Source organism: Pongo pygmaeus, chromosome 23 (assembly GCF_028885625.2).
Source record: "Pongo pygmaeus isolate AG05252 chromosome 23, NHGRI_mPonPyg2-v2.0_pri, whole genome shotgun sequence".
In the NCBI taxonomy this organism is placed as follows: Eukaryota; Metazoa; Chordata; class Mammalia; order Primates; family Hominidae; genus Pongo; species Pongo pygmaeus.
This window is the reverse complement of record NC_085931.1, coordinates 31,834,875-31,851,972: the sequence shown is the minus strand read 5'-3', so window position 1 is coordinate 31,851,972 and position 17,098 is coordinate 31,834,875. Positions and strand designations below refer to the sequence as shown.

Sequence of the window (17,098 nt, the reverse complement as noted above, 5' to 3'; positions counted from 1 at the left end):
GGCCAGAGACTTGTCACACCACTGTCCCCAGCAAAGGCTATGTGTTGTCTCCTTCAGTTGATAATAAGTCTTTCTGAGATGCAGAGGGTCCGGGTCATATGTTCTCTACTGTTTTTTGATGATATTATGGCACAAACTTAGAATGAGGTTTTTATGCAGGTCCTGGTTGTGCCACAGCTGAACTAACCAGGTCACTTCACCTTGAGTCAACTTCCTGGAGCTGACTTTGGTTCTGAGAAAAGATATCTGGATTCCCAGGTCTTTTATAAATAGATGTTAACACACTTCACTTGAAGTGAAAGGTGCAAGGTTTTCTACCAAGACAGTTGACAGTGCTGAGGGGCAAGGTGACCGTGTGTGTGCGTGGAGGGTAAACGCTGCCTTCCAGGTTACCATGGGGCAGTGGGGGGTCAGGATGGGTGTGTCGTGACCTTCTGTGGGTCACAAATACTGTGGAGAACTCAGTAACACTTTCCCCCTTCTAAAATTTCCTGACCTTACATATTTGACCTACAGCTTTAAGGATTTCATGGACATGCCCCATTCACAGACCTCAGATTTAAACACTCTGCTTCTAGGCTCTTCTTTTTAGCCAGCACATCCCATTAATAGGAAAGCCCCAAAAATTGCAAATTCAGGTGAAACCCTGACTTAGGTTTCCTAGAATTTAGGAAACCTATCCACTCAACGCTTGACTTGTTTCCCCTGGGTCAAGTCACTTCCATGGCAGCTCCTTAAGTACATACACTCCTGCTGCACCCCAACCCCATGCCAGCAGGGCAGGCTGGGACCCTACTGACTGTCCATGCAGGCTCTGGGGTCCCACCTGCTCCTGTAGGCAGAGCCAAGCAGCACGACACACAGAGGTCTTCGTTTTACAGAGAAACTTTAATTGCAAACAACTTGAAAGCAGCCATGCTGGGGGTGGCAGGAGAGAGCCCACCACACCCTCCCCTCAGTATTCTTTGCCTTCTTCAGCCTCTGCTTCCACAGAATCCATGCCCACCTCGTCGTAATCCTTCTCCAGAGCTGCCAGGTCCTTGCAAGCCTCAGAGGACTCCCCCTCCTCCATGCCTTCACCCATGTACCATTGCACAAAGGCCTGCTTGGCATACATGAGATCAAACTTAGGGTCCAGGCAGGCCCAGGCCTTGGTGATGGCTGTGATGTTGCTTAGCATGCACATGGCCCATTGCAACTTGGCCACGTTTCCTCCAGGGACCACCATCAGGGGCTGGTAGTTAATGCCCACCTGCTGGAGAAGGGGAAGAAAGCGGTCCGTGAAGCTTGTATCAAACCTAGAAATGGTGGCTACTTTTCCTCAAACAGAAGACCCCCTGTAGGTGACCAGGAGAATGCTCAGTTCACCCCTACAAACCTCGCTAAGCCCTTCTCTGTGCCAAGCAGGGTGACAGTTCCAGACAAGGAATAAAGAGAAAGGAGCTTTGGAGGTGGCCACCCTGGCAGGATCCCAAGCTGCCCGAAGGGCTGTGTCCTAGCAACTGTGACATGTGATAGGTGCCCAGGTGAAGACTGTCTTCCCTCTGAAAATGTACACTACTTGTCTTCTTTATAGATTATTTACTCCAAAGGGTTTTACAAGATAGTAATGAAATTCTGTAGCTAAACTTTTTCCACCCAGATAGATTGTGAGTACACAACTGTGATACCACGGGGAAGGTCATACCCCCCTGCTGTGCCACCAAACAAGCCACTGTGAAATATGCAAAGGTGACAGGTCAAATATCACTTGAAAGAAGCTACCACAGCAGCAAGAGTAGTCCATGTGCTTGCTTGAGTAGGAAGTGACATTCCAAGGTGGGAACCAAAAGGGAAGCATTCCAAGTTTCAGAACTTGGGAATAACACGTCCTGAGTAGTGCATGGGGTCAACTAGAGCAGGGGTCAGCAAACCTGCTTTATAAATGACAAGATCATACAAATTCTAGGCCTTACAGGCACATGGACTCTGTCACACCTACCCCAGCAAAATCGATCTGCAATGAAGGGGTGTGGTGGCTGTGTTCAGACAAAACCTTACTTACAAAATTGGATGGCTAGTCCAGCAGCCATGCTAACCCCTGAAGGAGAGGAAGAGAAACCCAGAGTAGGAATTCCCAGTTAGAGCTGACTGCAGTGGTCTCCCCAGAGGCAGTGGGTGTCTGAGCCAGAGGAGGCAGGGAAAGCAAAGCAGAAGACGCACAGGTCCAACAGAGGGAGAAGCAACAGGATTTAGTCACCAATTCCTGGAAAAGCTGAAAGGGGACAGCAAGGTTTCTTTCATGTGTCAGTGGAAGGTGGGGACAGATTTTCTGTCTGAGGCAAACACAGGCCAAAATTACTAGGCTTCCCAAAAGAGAAATAAAGATGGTGCTGTTTTCATCACAAAAAGATTCTTGATAGTCTTTCTTTAAATCAAACACTCCAAAAGACATTTAAATTGGATATAATTTCTACAGATGAACATTCTGACTGTGCCTTCATGATGGACAATGAAGCCACCTCTGACATATGTCGGCACAACCTGGACATTCTTAGATGAAGCAAGACTTAATGAGAGCAGTTTATAATAATGCCCAAGTTAAAACATATACACCATCCACATGATTCCCCAAAATGCCCATAAAATTTCTACTAAGTTCAACCTATCTTTTCCACACAAATTCTGCTGTCCAAGCAAGGGGCACCAAAATCCTCCAAAAAATAGCTTATTCTTAAAAAAACACAAAAAGCTCACCACAGATATATAGTGTGATGACTCACAAAGGAAGTTCAAAAGACACCACTGAATTAATTATCACTCTGGTTCATTGATTTATGCCCATGAGCCTAGCCCATGGAACAGGGGCAGGGTGACGGTTCTAGACAAGCAACCGCAAAGGATGCGGGCCTTCAGGGGCAGCATTATTCTGCGGGTCTGCTACTTCCTGACGGCACAAGGACTCCACATCACCCAGTCCTCCCTTAAATCCAGTCGGGCACCAACCTGCAAACTGGATGGTGCGCTTGCTCTTGATGGTGGCGATGGCCCCACTGACATCTTTCGGGACCACATCTCCTCGGTACAACAAGCAGCAGGCCATTGTACTTGCCGTGGTGAGGGTCACACTTGACCATCTGATTGGCTGGCTCGAAGCGGGCATTGGCGATCTCGGCCACGGACAGCTGCTCATGGTAGACCTTCTCGGCTGAGATGATCAGGGCATAGGTGGCCGGGGGAGGTGGATGTGGGGGTACGGCACCAGGCTGGTTTGGAATTCTGTCAAGTCCACGTTCAGGGACCCAACAAATCACAGGGAAGCCATGATGGAGGACACGATCTGCCCAATCAGATGACTGAGGTTGGTGTACATGGGACACTGGATGTCCAGGTTGCGCTGACATGTCGACCATGAAGGCACAGTCAGAATGTTCCAGGGTCGTGTAGGTGGTCAGGATGGAGTTGTAGGGCTCCGTCATGGCCGTGGAGACCTGGGGGGCTGGGTAAATGGCAAACTCCAGGTTGGACTTCTTCCCGTAGTCCACCGAGAGCCGCTCCATGAGCAGAGACACGAACCCAGAGCCAGTGCCGCCCCCAAAGCTGTGGAAGATGAGGAAGCCCTGCAGTCCCATGCACAGATCCGCCTGAGAGAAACCGGACAACGTGAGCCAATGCCCGTGGGAGCCACACCACCAACCTCCACCAAGCCGGGGCCACTTCTCTTTGCCTCTGAGAGTTGATACGGATTCAGACCATCCATAATGAACATGCATCACACTTTGAAGCAGAGAAAAGCAGACAATACAGATCTATGCACAAATCACCACGCACACTTCATAGTAAGATATTGCAGACTTAGTCGGACTCAAGATGCTGCTCTAAGTGTTGCGAAAATGACCTTCCCTTCACCATCTAAGGCCTATTCTCCTGTACCAGACGTCCACATGAAGCCTTCTCTTCTTACCAGTTTGCGGATCCGGTCCAGGACCAGGTCTCCTTGCCGATGGTGTAATGGCCTCTGGAGTAATTATTGGCTGCATCTTCCTTCCCACTGATCAGATGCTCCGGGTGGAAGAGCTGCCTATAGGTCCCTGTGTGCACTTCATCTACAAAGAGACCACAAGTGCTGTGAGTCTTTAAGGCCTACTGTACACCAAGGTGAACAAGGACTGTTCACTTCTACAAGGTACATGCTGTTCAAAGTACATGAGCTACATGTTGTAGGTCAACAGTGGCAGTGTCTGGTAGAAAATGTCTCTGTGATAACCAAACCACAAATGCAATTTAAGGCTCTAGGAAGCTAAAGTCAGCTCTGGTATAAATATCAGCACAGGCCGGGCACAGTGACTCACGCCTGTAATCCCAGCACTTTGGGAGGCCGAGGAGGGCAGATCACGAGTTCAGGAGATCAAGACCATCCTGGCTAACACGGTGAAAACCCATCTCTACTAAAAATACAAAAACAAAATTAGTCGGGCGTGGTGGCGGGCACCTGTAGTCCCAGCTACTTGGGAGGCTGAGGCAGGAGAATGTCGTGAACCCAGGAGGCGGAGGTTGCAGTGAGCCGAGATCGTGCCACTGCACTCCAGCCTGGGCGACAGAGCAAGACTCTTTCTATAAATAAATAAATAATTAACTAATTAATTAAATAAATAAATGTCAGCATAAACAGTTCCCAATGAAGGGAAATAAGCTCTCGCACCGCCCCCCAACACTGGTAATTCTACAGGTACATACATCTTTCCTACCCTTAGCTACTACATCAAAGGCTATAAGTTAAAAATCTCTTACAAACTGGACGGTCACCAGGTCAGTCTGACTTCTGAAGGGCAGTCCAATCAACCTATGTGGCCTGGGTCCCACATGCTTTCAGGTGACACTGTCATCTCCTGGGGGACACTGAAAGGTAGTGTCTCTTTGCAGCTCTCCTTGGAAACTACCTGGGACTTCTAATCTGGATGAAGGAAATGAATGTTCTGTACTTACCTTCTATGCCTAAGATGCACATCAAGACTCTTCATGCACCAGCATGAGACAGTGTACAGCATTCAGGAGGGAATCAATGCCCCACACGCTGCAGGCAGGGCCACCTGTGCAGGGCTGAGGCAGCCACAAGGGAATCTCTCCACAGCCCATCTTACTGCTGGCAAAGCAGCTTTTCCCATACATCCTAAATTAGGAGCTGAGTCTCACATACACTAAACATGAAACTTTCAGTTTCTGCCCTAACGATGCCATGGGCATATGCTTGTCTATCCCATCCATTCTGCAGGGGGATTCACAGGAGCCCACGTGGGGTTTTACCAATGCTCTCCCACCCTCCCAGGAAAGCTGCCATCCAGTGCCCGAGGACCTATCAACCACAGTGGGCTCCTGGTCCACAAACACTGCTCTGGGCACGTGCTTGCCAGCCCCAATCTCACTGAAGAACATGTTGAAGGAGTCATCCCCACCACCGATGGTTTTGTCACTTGGCATTTGACCATCAGGCTGAATTGCACGTTCAAGGCAGTACAGTTCTCAGCGGGCATTGCCTATCTGGACACCCACCTGCCCCACGTGGATAGAGATACACTCACTCTGTGAACCAGAACATAAATGTGAACCCATTCATTTCAAGACAGTTTGAAACTCTATGGCATGCAAAATATTCTGTAGTGGCAGAACAAAAAAAAAGAGAATGAGAACAAAGCGTGTCTGCCTATCAGGGTTAAACCTATAAGGAAGCAGCTCTTAAAAGGGGAGAATAACAAACTAAAATAGAAGGGAGAAGGTAAATAGAAGGGAGAAGGCTGGGTGAGGTGGCTGACACCTGTAATCCCAGCCCTTTGGAAAGCCAAGGTGGGGGGATTGCTGGAGCCCAGGAGTTCAAAGCTACAGTGAGCTGTGATTGTGCCACTGCATTCCAGCCTGAGTGACAGAGCTCTTAAAAAAAAAAAAAATTTATTATTGCCACATTTAAGACCTTCAGCCCGGGAGTGGAGATTCAGGTTGCTTTAAACATACACTCTTAATTAGCAGCAGTTACAAAATGCTGTTTTTATGTTATTTTATTTTATTTATTTTGTGTTTTTTTGTTGTTTGTTTGTTTTTTGAGACGGAGTCTCGCTCTGTCGCCCAGGCTGGAGTGCAGTGGCAGGATCTCAACTGACTGCAACCTCTGCCTCCCAGGTTCAAGCGATTCTCCTGCCTCAGGCTCCTGAGTAGCTGGGAAAGGCACGTGCCACCACGTCTGGCTAATTTTTATATTTTTAGTAGGGACGGGGTTTCACCATGTTGGTCAGGCTGGTCTCGAGCTCCTGACCTCGTGATCCACCAGCCTCGGCCTCCCAAAGTGTTGGGATTACAGGCGTGAGCCATCGTGCCCAGCCTATTTTATTTTTTGAGACAACGCCTCACTCTGTTGCCCAGGCTGGAGTGCAGTGGTGAGATCATGACTCACTGCAGCCTTGAACCTCCTCAGGATCAGGTGATCCTCCCACCTCAGCCTCCCGAATAGCTGGGACTACAGGCATGTGCCACCACGCCCAGCCAATTTTTTGTATTTTTTGTAGATACAGGGTTTCGCCATGTTGTCAGGGTTGGTCTCAAACCCCTGGGCTCAGGCGACCTGCCTGCTTCAGCCTCCCAAAGTGCCGAGATTACAGGTGTGAACCACTGCACCTGGCCAGAGATACTGTTTTTAAGAGAAAAGAAGAGGCAGTTCCTAAGTGGTTTACCAAGAATTGCTCTTTTTTAAAAAATTGAGATGGGTCTCGCTGAGGCTGGTCTTCAACTCCTGGCCTCAAACAATCCTATCACTTCAGCTTCCCTGGCCACAAGAATTTATATTAAAACAACATAAGCTATTGGTTGTCTATACATTATTCTTTGTATCATAAATTCCAGAAACAGGAAGATAATGGGTTAAGCTAGTCAGGAACAAAACACCTTTAAACAATTGCCCCCTGGGCATGGATACAAAATATGTTACTGAAGTCCCATATTCATTTCTTTTTCTTTTCATTATTATAATTATTATTTTTTTGTTTTGTTTTGTTTTGAGACAGAGTCTTGCTCTGTCATCCAGGCTGGAGTGCAGTGGCATGATCTCGGCTCACTGCAACCTCCACCTCCCGGGCTCCAGCGATTCTCCTGCCTCAGCCTCCCAAGTAGCTGAGATTACAGGCATGCATCACCATACCTGGCTGATTTTTGTATTTTTAGAAAAGACAGGGTTTTACCATGTTGGCCACGCTAGTCTCGAAATCCTGACCTCAAGTGATTCACCCACTTCAGCCTCCCAAAGAGCTGGGATTACAGGAATGAGCCACTGCACCCAGCATATTATTATTATTATTTTAAGACAGGGTCTCGCTGCGTACCCAGGCTGGAATGCACTGGTATGGTCATAGCTCACTGCAGCCTCAACCTCCTGACTCAGGACCACAGGTGTGTGCCACCATGCCCAGCTTCTTTTTTTTTTTTTTAAGTTTTTGAGGAAATAAGGATCTCCTGATGTTGCCCAGGCTTGTCTCAAAACTCCTGGACTAAAGTGATCCCCCACCTTGGGCTCACCTTGGCCTCCTGAGTCTACAGGCATGAGCCACCATGCCCTGCCTGAAGTCCCATATTCATGTCTCCGGGCCTGATAAATTCTGCATACCTCACATAGCTCAAAGTGCTCTGAGCTATTTTTTATTTTTCTCACTTTTTTAGTGAGAAGGAGTGAGTTTCTGGCTCCTTAGTGAGAAGGAGTCAGAAACTCACTCCTTCTCACTAAAGAAGAAAGAGGAGACATATCCCTGCTCAGGAAAGTGCCAAGTTGGGACTCAATACTCATTTTGAAGGACTTTGGAACAATTATTTGATTCTTCCCTTTTTTTCTTTTTTAGACAGGATCTCACTATGTTGCTCAGGCTGGGCTCAAATTCCCAGGATCAAATGATCCTCCTGCCTCAGCGTCCCTTGTAGGCTGGGCCTACAGGCAAGCATGCATCACTATGCCCAGTTTGATCCTTCCATTCTTTTTTTTTTTTTTTTCGAGACAGGTTCTCACTCTCTCAACCAGGCTGAAGTGCAGTGGTGCAATCATGGCTCGTTGCAGCTTCAAACTCCCAGGTTCGAGTGATCCTCCCACCTCAGCATCCCAGGTAGCTGGAACGACAGGCACATGCCACCATGCCCAGCTAATTTTTAAACGTTTTTTGTAGAAACGGGGGTCTCACTATGCTGCCCAGGCTGGTCTGGAACTCCTGGCTTCAAGTGATCCTCCCATCTTGGCCTCCCAAATTTCTGGGATTACAAGCATGTGCCAGTGTGCTGAGCCTGATTCTTCCTTTTTTTTTTTTTGAGACCGAGTCTTGCTCTGTCACCCAGACTGGAGTGCAGTGGCGTGAGCTCGGCTCACTGCAACCTCTGCCTTCTGTGTTCAAGCAACTCTCCTGCCCCTCAGCCTCCCGAGTGGTTGGGATTATAGGCGCCCACCACCACACCCGGCTAATTTGTATTTTTAGTAGAGATGGGGTTTCACTATGTTGGCCAGACTGGTCTTAAACTCCTGAGCTCAAGTGATCCTGACCTGAAGTGATCTGCCCACCTCAGCCTCCCAAAGTGCTGGGATTACAGGTGTGAGTCACCATGCCCAGCCTGATTCATTCATTCTTAAAGATAGTCTTTACTTTCTTGAATATCCACTGTGTATTCACTTCTGGGAAAAGTATAGGAGGAGACATGCAGGCTTACCCCCAGCTCATCACCAGAATGCATCACCCCATTCTGGCATCTCCCTAGAGGGTGGTCAAGCAGACCCTTAACTTTCCCTCCTGAGAAGAGAGTAGAGAAGAGAGAAGAAGCTCCCCCAGTGGGATAGGACACATGAGGTCCAGGAGTTGGGCCTTTTCTGTGGGCTTTGGGGTCCTCTGAACAGTGCGATCAGGTCTGCCCTTAGAAGGATGCTTTGGCACAAGGAGGAGGGGCAGGCAGGGAGTTCTGCACAGGGCCAGGGAAACCAGAGGAGGCCACTGCCCCCACTGCCCCTTCTCCCCAGGAGGGTGAATCCTTCTGTATTAGTCAGCTCCAGGTGCCATAAAAAAATACCATTGACTGAGCGGCTTAAACAACAGACATTTATTTTCTCACAGTTCTGGAGGCTAAAAGTCCCAGAGGCCTCTCTTCCTGGCTTGCACGCAGCCACCTTCTCACCATGTCCTCCCACGGGGTTGGGGGAGGTAGCACCCAAGCTCTCTGGTCTCTTATAAGGACACTAATCCTATTGGATCAAGGCCCACCCTTATGCCCTCACTTAACCTTCACCATCTTCTTATAGGCCCTGGCCCCAAAGACAATCACATTGGGGACTAGAGCTTCAATGTCTAATATTGAGGGGGACACCATTCAGTCCATAGCCCTACCCCTCCTCATGGCTCCAGCAACATCATGCACAGAACTCAGCTGTAGCCCGCATCACACAGTGCTCTTCAGTAGGGGCATGCATTGTTCAATGACTAGGATACGTTCTCAGAAATGCATCATCAGGCGATTTCGTTGATGTGAGAACATCATAGAGTGTGCTTACACCAGCCTAGATGGTGCAGCCTACTGCACACCTTGGCCATGAGGTACAGCATATTGCCCCTCGGCTACCGACCTGTACAGTAAGGATTTGTGTATCTAAACACAGAAAAGCTATGTGGAAAATATGGTATTATAATCTTTTTTTTTTTTTTTTTTGAGACGGAGTCTCGCTTTGTGGCCCAGGCTGGAGTGCAGTGACACGATGTCGGCTCACTGCAAGCTCCGCCTCCTGGGTTCACGACATTCTCCTGCCTCAGTCTCCCACGTAGCTGGGACTACAGGCACCCGCCACCACATCTGGCTAATTTTTTTTGTATTTTTAGTAGAGATGGGGTTTCACCGTATTAGCCAGGATGGTCTCGATCTCCTGACCTCGTGATCTGCCCGCCTCGGCCTCCCAAAGTGCTGGGATTGCAGGCGTGAGCCACCGCACCTGGCCATATTTATACTTTTTTAATACCACTAGGCTCAACCCATATGATATTTTTTGCAACAGCTTTCTTGAGATGTAATTCACATACCACACAAATCACCCATTTAAAATGTAAAATTGAGTGGTTTTTAGCATATTCATAGAGTTGCACATCACCACAATCAATTTTAGAACATTTTTATCACCCGTCCAAAGAAATCCACATCCTTTAGCTGTCAACCTGCAATACCTCTATTTCTCTACGCCTAGGCAATTTATAATCTACTTGCTGTCTGTACAGATTTGTGTACTCCGGATGTTTCATATAAATGCAATCATGCAACACGTGAGCTTGTGACTGGCTTCTTTCACTTAGCATCATGTTTTCTAGTTTCATCCATTTTTAGCATGTTTCAGTACTTTTCCTTCTTTTCGAAACAGTTTTATTGAGATGTCATTCACATACCATACTGTTCATTCATTTAAAGTATATATAATTCAATTGCCTTTAGAATATGCACAGTTATGTAGCCATCACCACAATACATTTTAGAACATTGTTATCACCTCAAATTCCTTGTTATTGCCAAATAATATTCCACTGTATGGATATACCACATTGTATTTATCCACTCGTGGGCATTTTCACTCTTAGAATATTATAAATAATGTTGCTATGGATATTCATGCACAAGTTCTTGTGGGGACATATGTTTTCATTTCTTTTAAGTATATACCTAGGAATGGAATTAATGGGTTATATGGTAATTCTATGATTAAGCTTTTGAGGAACTGTCAGATAAGCCATGTGATTGACTGATTTATTTCTAAAGACAGGGTCTTATTGTATTGCCCCAGCTGGTCTCAACTCCTGAGCTCAAGCAATCCTCCTACCTCAGCCTCTGAATGGCTGGGACTATAGGCACGTGCCACTGCACCCAGCTGCCATGTGATTTTTTTCTTCCCAATTTTCTCACTTAAAATTAATCATGTGTATTTTCATGAATTAAGTGTTCTTTGAGCATGTGGCTTTTAACATTTGCAGAGTTCCAAATTTTAGTTGGCCAATCCCCTGTTAATGGGGACACTTCCAATTTTCATTATGATAAACAGCATTTCCATGGGCATCTTTTTTTTTTTTTGAGACAGAGTTTTGCTCTTGTTGCCCAGGCTAGAGTGCAATGGTGAGAACTGCAGCCTCCACCTCCAGGATTCAAGCAATTCTCCTGCCTCAGCCTCCCAAGTAGCGGGGATTACAGGTGTGCACCATCACGCCTGGCTAATTTTGTATTTTTAGTAGAACTGGGGTTTCACTATGTTGGTCAGGCTGGTCTCAAACTCCTGACCTCAAGGGATCCACCCACCTCGGCCTCCAAAAGGGCTGGGATTACAGGTGTGAGCCACCGTGCCTGGCCCCATGAGCATCTTTAGGCATCAATCTTTTATGCATCTCTGGTTATTTCTCTAGAGCACATTAGTCAAATGATTGTATCAAAGGGCACAGGCAGTTTTGAGGCTCTCAGTGCATGATGATAAATTGCCTTCCAAAAAGGCTGTGCCCGTTTGCATTCTCAAAAGTAGAGTGTGCACCCCTTGTTGTATTTTAATAGTTTCCTGAGGTCACCAGAACATGAACATGGGGAGGGCAGGGACTTGCTTGGGCATCTTGGATACCATGCCCAGCTCAATGTGCAGTACTTAGTAGGGGTTTGTGTGACAGGAATGAGTGAGAGCACATGAAGGCCCAGATGAGTGCAGGGTCCGTGGGGCACAGAGGAGGGTACAGGTGTGTGAGCACCATGAAGGTCAGCTCCATAGGACTTAGCACACGGCTGACGTGGGGACTCAGTGCAGACACAAGTGGTAACAAGGCCTCGTGAGTCAAAGAGCTCCTCACCCTGGAGGTCAAAGCAGCTGATTGGAGATGAGGAAGCCACACTCCAAGGTCACTTAGGGACAGATGCTGGCAGGGCTGATCTGAAGACTGGCAGCAACTCCTTTTTATACTCCACTCTGCAAGCGCCAGTCTTTATGCAGAGTTCTGGAAGAATTCCCTTCACTGAGCTAGCAAGGCCATCAAACTCTGCGTTCACCTGGATATCCTGAGGAGACACCCATTACAAGGATGAACTTTGTTACTATCTGAGAACTTGACCATTTTTCATTCACACACGCAAGGTCTCAGAGAAGCTCCTTCAGGTGGCTTCTCTCCTGTGGATGACAATCTCATACCCGCAAACTAGTAAGATCCAGGAGAGAAGGGGACAATGGGGGACGTTTAGAGGCCTGCTGTATTATTTATGTAGAAATGGGATCGTACTCTGTCACCAGGCTGGAGTGCAGTGGCTTAATCATAGCTCACTTCATCCCTGAGCTCCTGCACTCAAGCTGTCCTCTTGCTTAAGCCTCCAGAATAGCGGGGACTACAGGTGCCCACGACCATGCCCGGCTATGCTGTATTTCCAGATCTGGGGGCTGGTTACATAGACACCTATGCTGTTTGTGAAAATTCTCCAAGATCTATGCTTAATCTTTGCGCATTTTTCAGCATAGATGTTGTTCCTCAATTAAAAACTAAAAGCCAAGGGGTTGTGAAGAACAGAACTGGCACTAATTGAGTCCTTCTCTGTGCAAGGCCTTTCCCTTAGGTCTGTCATCTCAGCTTATGTTCATGATGGCCTTGCGGGGTAGACGTTAGCCCCATTTCACAAAAACACAAGTCCGAGCCCAGGGAAAGATTTTCCTTGAACTATAAGTCTTCAAAACTATTTCCCTCAAAGCTCAGAATAAAATCTGGGCTAGTCAGATTATACTAGTGATAACAGATAACAACAGTTAAGGAATAGAAAATAGAAAATAGAAAATAGAATATTCGATTCAGGCTAATTGTTTTCTTTGTTTTTTTGTTTTCCGGGTTTTTTTGAGATAGAGTCTCACTCTGTCACCCAGGCTGGAGTGCATTGGCACGGTCTCGGCTCACTGCAACCTCCGCTTTCTGGTTCAAGCGATTCTCTTGCCTCAGCCTCCCGAGTAGCTGAGGTTACAGGTGGGCACCACCACATCCAGCTAATTTTTCTTCTATCTTTTACAACACAGAGTTTCACTCTTGTTGCTTAGGCTGGAGTGCAATGGCGCAATCTCGGCTCACTGCAACCTCCACCTCTGGGTTCTCTGGAGGTGATTCTCCTGCCTCAGCCTCCCGAGTAGCTGGGATTACAGGTGCATACCACTACACCCGGCTAATTTTTGTATTTTTAGTAGAGACAGGGTTTTACCATGTTGGCCAGTCTGATCTCGAACTCCTGACCTCAGGTGATCTGCCTGCCTCAGCCTCCCAAAGTTCTGAGATTATAGGCGTGAGCCACCAACTCCGGCCAAATTTTTGTATTATTAGTAAAGACAGGTTTTGCCATGTTGTCCAGGGTGGTCTTGAACTCCTGACCTCAGGTGATCCACCTGCCTTGGCCTCTCGAGGTCCTGGGATTATAGGCATGAACCATCATGCCCAGCCCAGGCTAGTTATTGATTGTTTATGATTCTTTGACTCAGAATCTTGTCCAGGATCCCACATTGATGGACACAAGATTTGGTCCCAAGCCTGAACTGATTCCAAAGTCCATGGCATTCCCACGAGACTAGGGGCTTCTGATAATGACCATATATTGTTTCAAGTAAGTATATATTCAGGCAGGATAATGCCATATGTCATTCTATTTCTTTTAGAATGACAGATCCAATGTTGACAGGAATTCTCAGAGCAGCAGGCACATGGTTAAGGCAAGAACAGGCCATTAGAAGGAAACGGTAAGGACATTTGACATCGGTTGTCCCAAACCTGAAGAACTGAAACTACACACACACATTTCTGGAAAGGCTTTGACTCAAGTGTGGGTTGAAAAAAATCACGGTTAGAATCAGCTCTGATCTGTAACTCAACTTTTTTGTTTCCTTCCTTTTTTTTTTTTTTTTTTGTTGTTGTTGTTTGTTTTTTTTGAGACAGAGTCTGGCTCTGTTGCCCAGGCTGGAGTGCAGTGGCACAATCATAGCTCACTGAAGCCACAAACCCCTGGGATCAGGTGATCCTCCTGCTTCAGTCTTCTGAGTACCCGAAATTACGGGTATGTGCCACATGCCTGGCTAATTTTTAAAAAAGCTTTTTGTAGAGATGGGGATCTTGCTGTGCTGCCCAGGATGGTCTTGAACTCTAGGCTTCAAGGGATCCTCCTACCTTAGCCTCCCAACGTGCTGAGATTATAGGTGTGAGCCACCTCACCTGGCACTTTTTCTACATTAAAAAATCAAAATTCGCCAGGCGCAATGGCTCATGCCTGTAATCCCAGCACTTAGAAGGCCTAGGTGGGTGGATCTCCTGAGGTCAGGAGTTCAAGATCAGCCTGGCCACCCTGGTGAAACCCCATCTCTACTAAAAAAAATACCAAAAAAAAAAAAAATCAGCCTGGCGTGGTGGCAGACACCTGTAATCCCGGCTACTCAGGAGGCTGAGGCAGAAGAATTGCCTGAACCTGGGAGCTGGAAGTTGCAGAGAGCCGCGATAGCACCACTGCACTCCAGCCTGGGCGACAGAGTGAGACTCTGTCTCAAAAAAAAAAAAAAAAAATCAAAATTGACCCAAGACATGAGAGACCATGGCACAAGGATCACTTGAGTTCAGAAGTTTGAAACCAGCCTGGGCAACATAGCAAGCCCCCATCTCTAAAAAATTTAGCCAGGTATGGTGACCTGTACCTGTACTTCCAGCTACTTGGGGAGCTTAGACAGAAGGACCACTTAAGCCAAGGAATTTGAGACTGCAGTGAGCTACGATCACACCACTGCACTGCAACTGGGTGACAGAGTGAGACCCTGACTCAAAAAAAAGTGGCAAAATTGAATGAAAAGGGATCCTAATCTCTCTCACAGCCACTCAGGTGAAGCTTCCAGCACCACAGTCCACCTGCAGACAGTCGGGGGAGGGGCAGAGGGCAGCCTTGCAGGTGCTGCGCCTGCAGATCTAAACCTCAGTGGATAGGGAGCATTGTGCCCAGACCTCCACTTATCCTCTCTCAGCCAATGAAGAACCCAGGCAGGGGCCCCAGGTGAGATCCCGTGGAACCACCAGTCCAGAGGGGGCAGAGCCGAGTGGCCCCGTGCCTGCATTCAGGTACCTGTTGCAACTCTGCGTCTGCCACGCCGTGTATCTGGGCAGGGCTCTTGATTTCTCTAACCCTCACTTTCTTCTTCTAAGATTATGATACCTCACACGGCTGCTGGGAGGATCAGAAACGAGGTTTATAAAATGCTCTTACTGAGAAATCCAGCAGTTCCAGGGCAGAGGCTGGATTGTCCTGGACAGACTTGAGGAGACCAAAGCAGCCTTCACTTCGCATGGGATTCCTGGACACCTGAGAAACACGCACACAAAGCTGCGAGAAGCCAGGTCCAGGAAGGCCAGAGAGCAACATGAAAGGGAAGGAGGGGCTCCTCATCTCTGAGGACACAGCCACTATGGCCACACTGTCTCAGCTCAGAAGGTGTCTCCATCAGATAGTCAGACAGAATGCTCTGGTGAGGCTGCTGGTTCAGGGAAGAAAGGAAGGGAGAGGCCTCTGACTGATATAGACACACAAGACACACCCTTGCCTTTAAGAACTTGCCTGCTGGGGAAAGGGGAGGGAAAGGAAGCATCATGAAATGTGGTGTGATCAGCGCAGTGAGTGTGCACCAGCTCCCCTGGGAGGGAAAGGCTGGGAGGGGAGGTATATCTGGGCAGGGCTCAGCTGAGCTTCCCAGGTGAGGTGGCCGGAGCTGGACACGTCAGCAAGAACAGCAGAGGCACAAAGGCAGGGGTGAAAAATAGTATGGGGTGTGTGTGTGTGTGTGTGTGTGTGTGTGTGTGTGTGTGTGTGTGTGTGTGTGTGTGTGTGTGTGTGTGTGTGTGTGTGTGTGTGTGTGTACTCCAAGCTTGGGATGAGAGCACTGAACTTGGAAGAGAGGGGCTAGCAGAGCCCAAATCCTCCATGACATGCTATGTTACTTTTTTTTTTTTTTTTTGAGACAGAGTCTTGCTCTGTCATCCAGACTGGAGTGCAGTGGTGAGATCTCAGCTCACTGCAACCTTCACTTCCTGGGTTCAAAGGATCCTCCTGCCTCAGCCTCCAGAGTAGCTGGGATTATAGGTGTGCATCACCACATCTGGCTCATTTTTCTGTTTTCAGTAGAGACAGGGTTTCACCATGTTGGTCAGTCTGGGCTCCAACTCCTGACCTCAAGCGATCTGCCTGCCTCAGCCTCCCGAAGTGCTAGGATTATTGGTGTGAGCCACCACACCTAGCTCCGCATGACATGATGCACTCGAAGCTTGGGTTTATCCAGAGGGCATAAAACTCCAACAGTTTTAAAGCAGGGCATGTTTCTGGTCCTGGGTAGCAGCTGGGAAGAAAGAACTGCAGCCAGGAATCCCGCAAGTTCACAGAAGCTAAGAGAAGTCAGAAGAGGGAGGAGTCAGCAAGGTGAGCCCCTGCAGAAGGTGGGAGGGAGGGTGTGGAAAAGGGAGGGGCAGGCAGGCTCTGGGCCCCAGCTGGTGACTTGGGAAGAAGGAAGAAGGAACCCCTCACCAGGAGGTGGCCCTTAGAGGGGAGTATGGGCTCAGGTTGGACTTTCACATTCCCACGTGACTTTGGGACATTTAGAGGACTGTCTATGAGGTGACTGGAAACACAGGTCTACGCTTCAGAGAGGTCCAGTTTCCTGTGAGGCAGGGAGCAGGGGAGGAGGTCTATGGGAGAAGCCCAGGGAAGGCTAGGGTGGGGAGCTGAGGGCCGACAGAGCTGGGTGTCCATACCCAGCTGGCAATACTGTCCCCCAGCACGTACCTGCTGTGGGCACAGTGGTCCCCTGGGGACCTGCTCGCCGCTTGCCTCCCTCCTGCGTCTGTCTTCTGCTCTCTGTCCTGCTCAGCACTCCCTCCCCACCTGCAAACCCAGGGGAAGGAACTCCAGCTGGGAACACCAGGCCTCAGGTCAGCCTGAGCAGTGGCCAACAGAACACCTGGGTGGGGCCTGGGTCCCAGCAAGGCCAGAGGAAAGGCAGGGGAGAAGATGAGGGAGACACAAGGGGTGCCCAGACACCTTCAGCAGAGCAGCACCCCTGCCC

At 48.3% G+C, this 17,098-nt stretch overlaps 1 protein-coding gene and 1 pseudogene across 2 annotated transcripts in view; both read right to left on the bottom strand.

The window, feature by feature from the left end:
* Nucleotides 1-869: 869 nt before the first annotated feature.
* LOC129022866 (tubulin alpha-3 chain-like) lies at nt 870-3,725 on the bottom strand (annotated as a pseudogene).
* Nucleotides 3,726-10,464: 6,739 nt separating this feature from the next.
* The window catches only part of LRRC74B (leucine rich repeat containing 74B), a 16,962-nt gene continuing 10,328 nt past the window's right edge, over nt 10,465-17,098 (bottom strand). Inside the window, exons 8-9 of one of the 2 annotated variants that reach the window (XM_054469130.2) lie at nt 15,253-15,348; nt 10,465-12,048 (exon numbers count right to left, since the gene is read on the bottom strand). In XM_054469130.2, coding sequence (XP_054325105.2) covers nt 11,893-12,048; nt 15,253-15,348 — 252 coding nt within the window. In that variant the 3' untranslated portion in view covers nt 10,465-11,892. Of the gene's footprint in view, nt 12,049-15,252; nt 15,349-15,997; nt 16,422-16,818; nt 16,918-17,098 lie in introns of those variants that run through there. The other variant, XR_008496581.2, reaches the window with a different exon arrangement.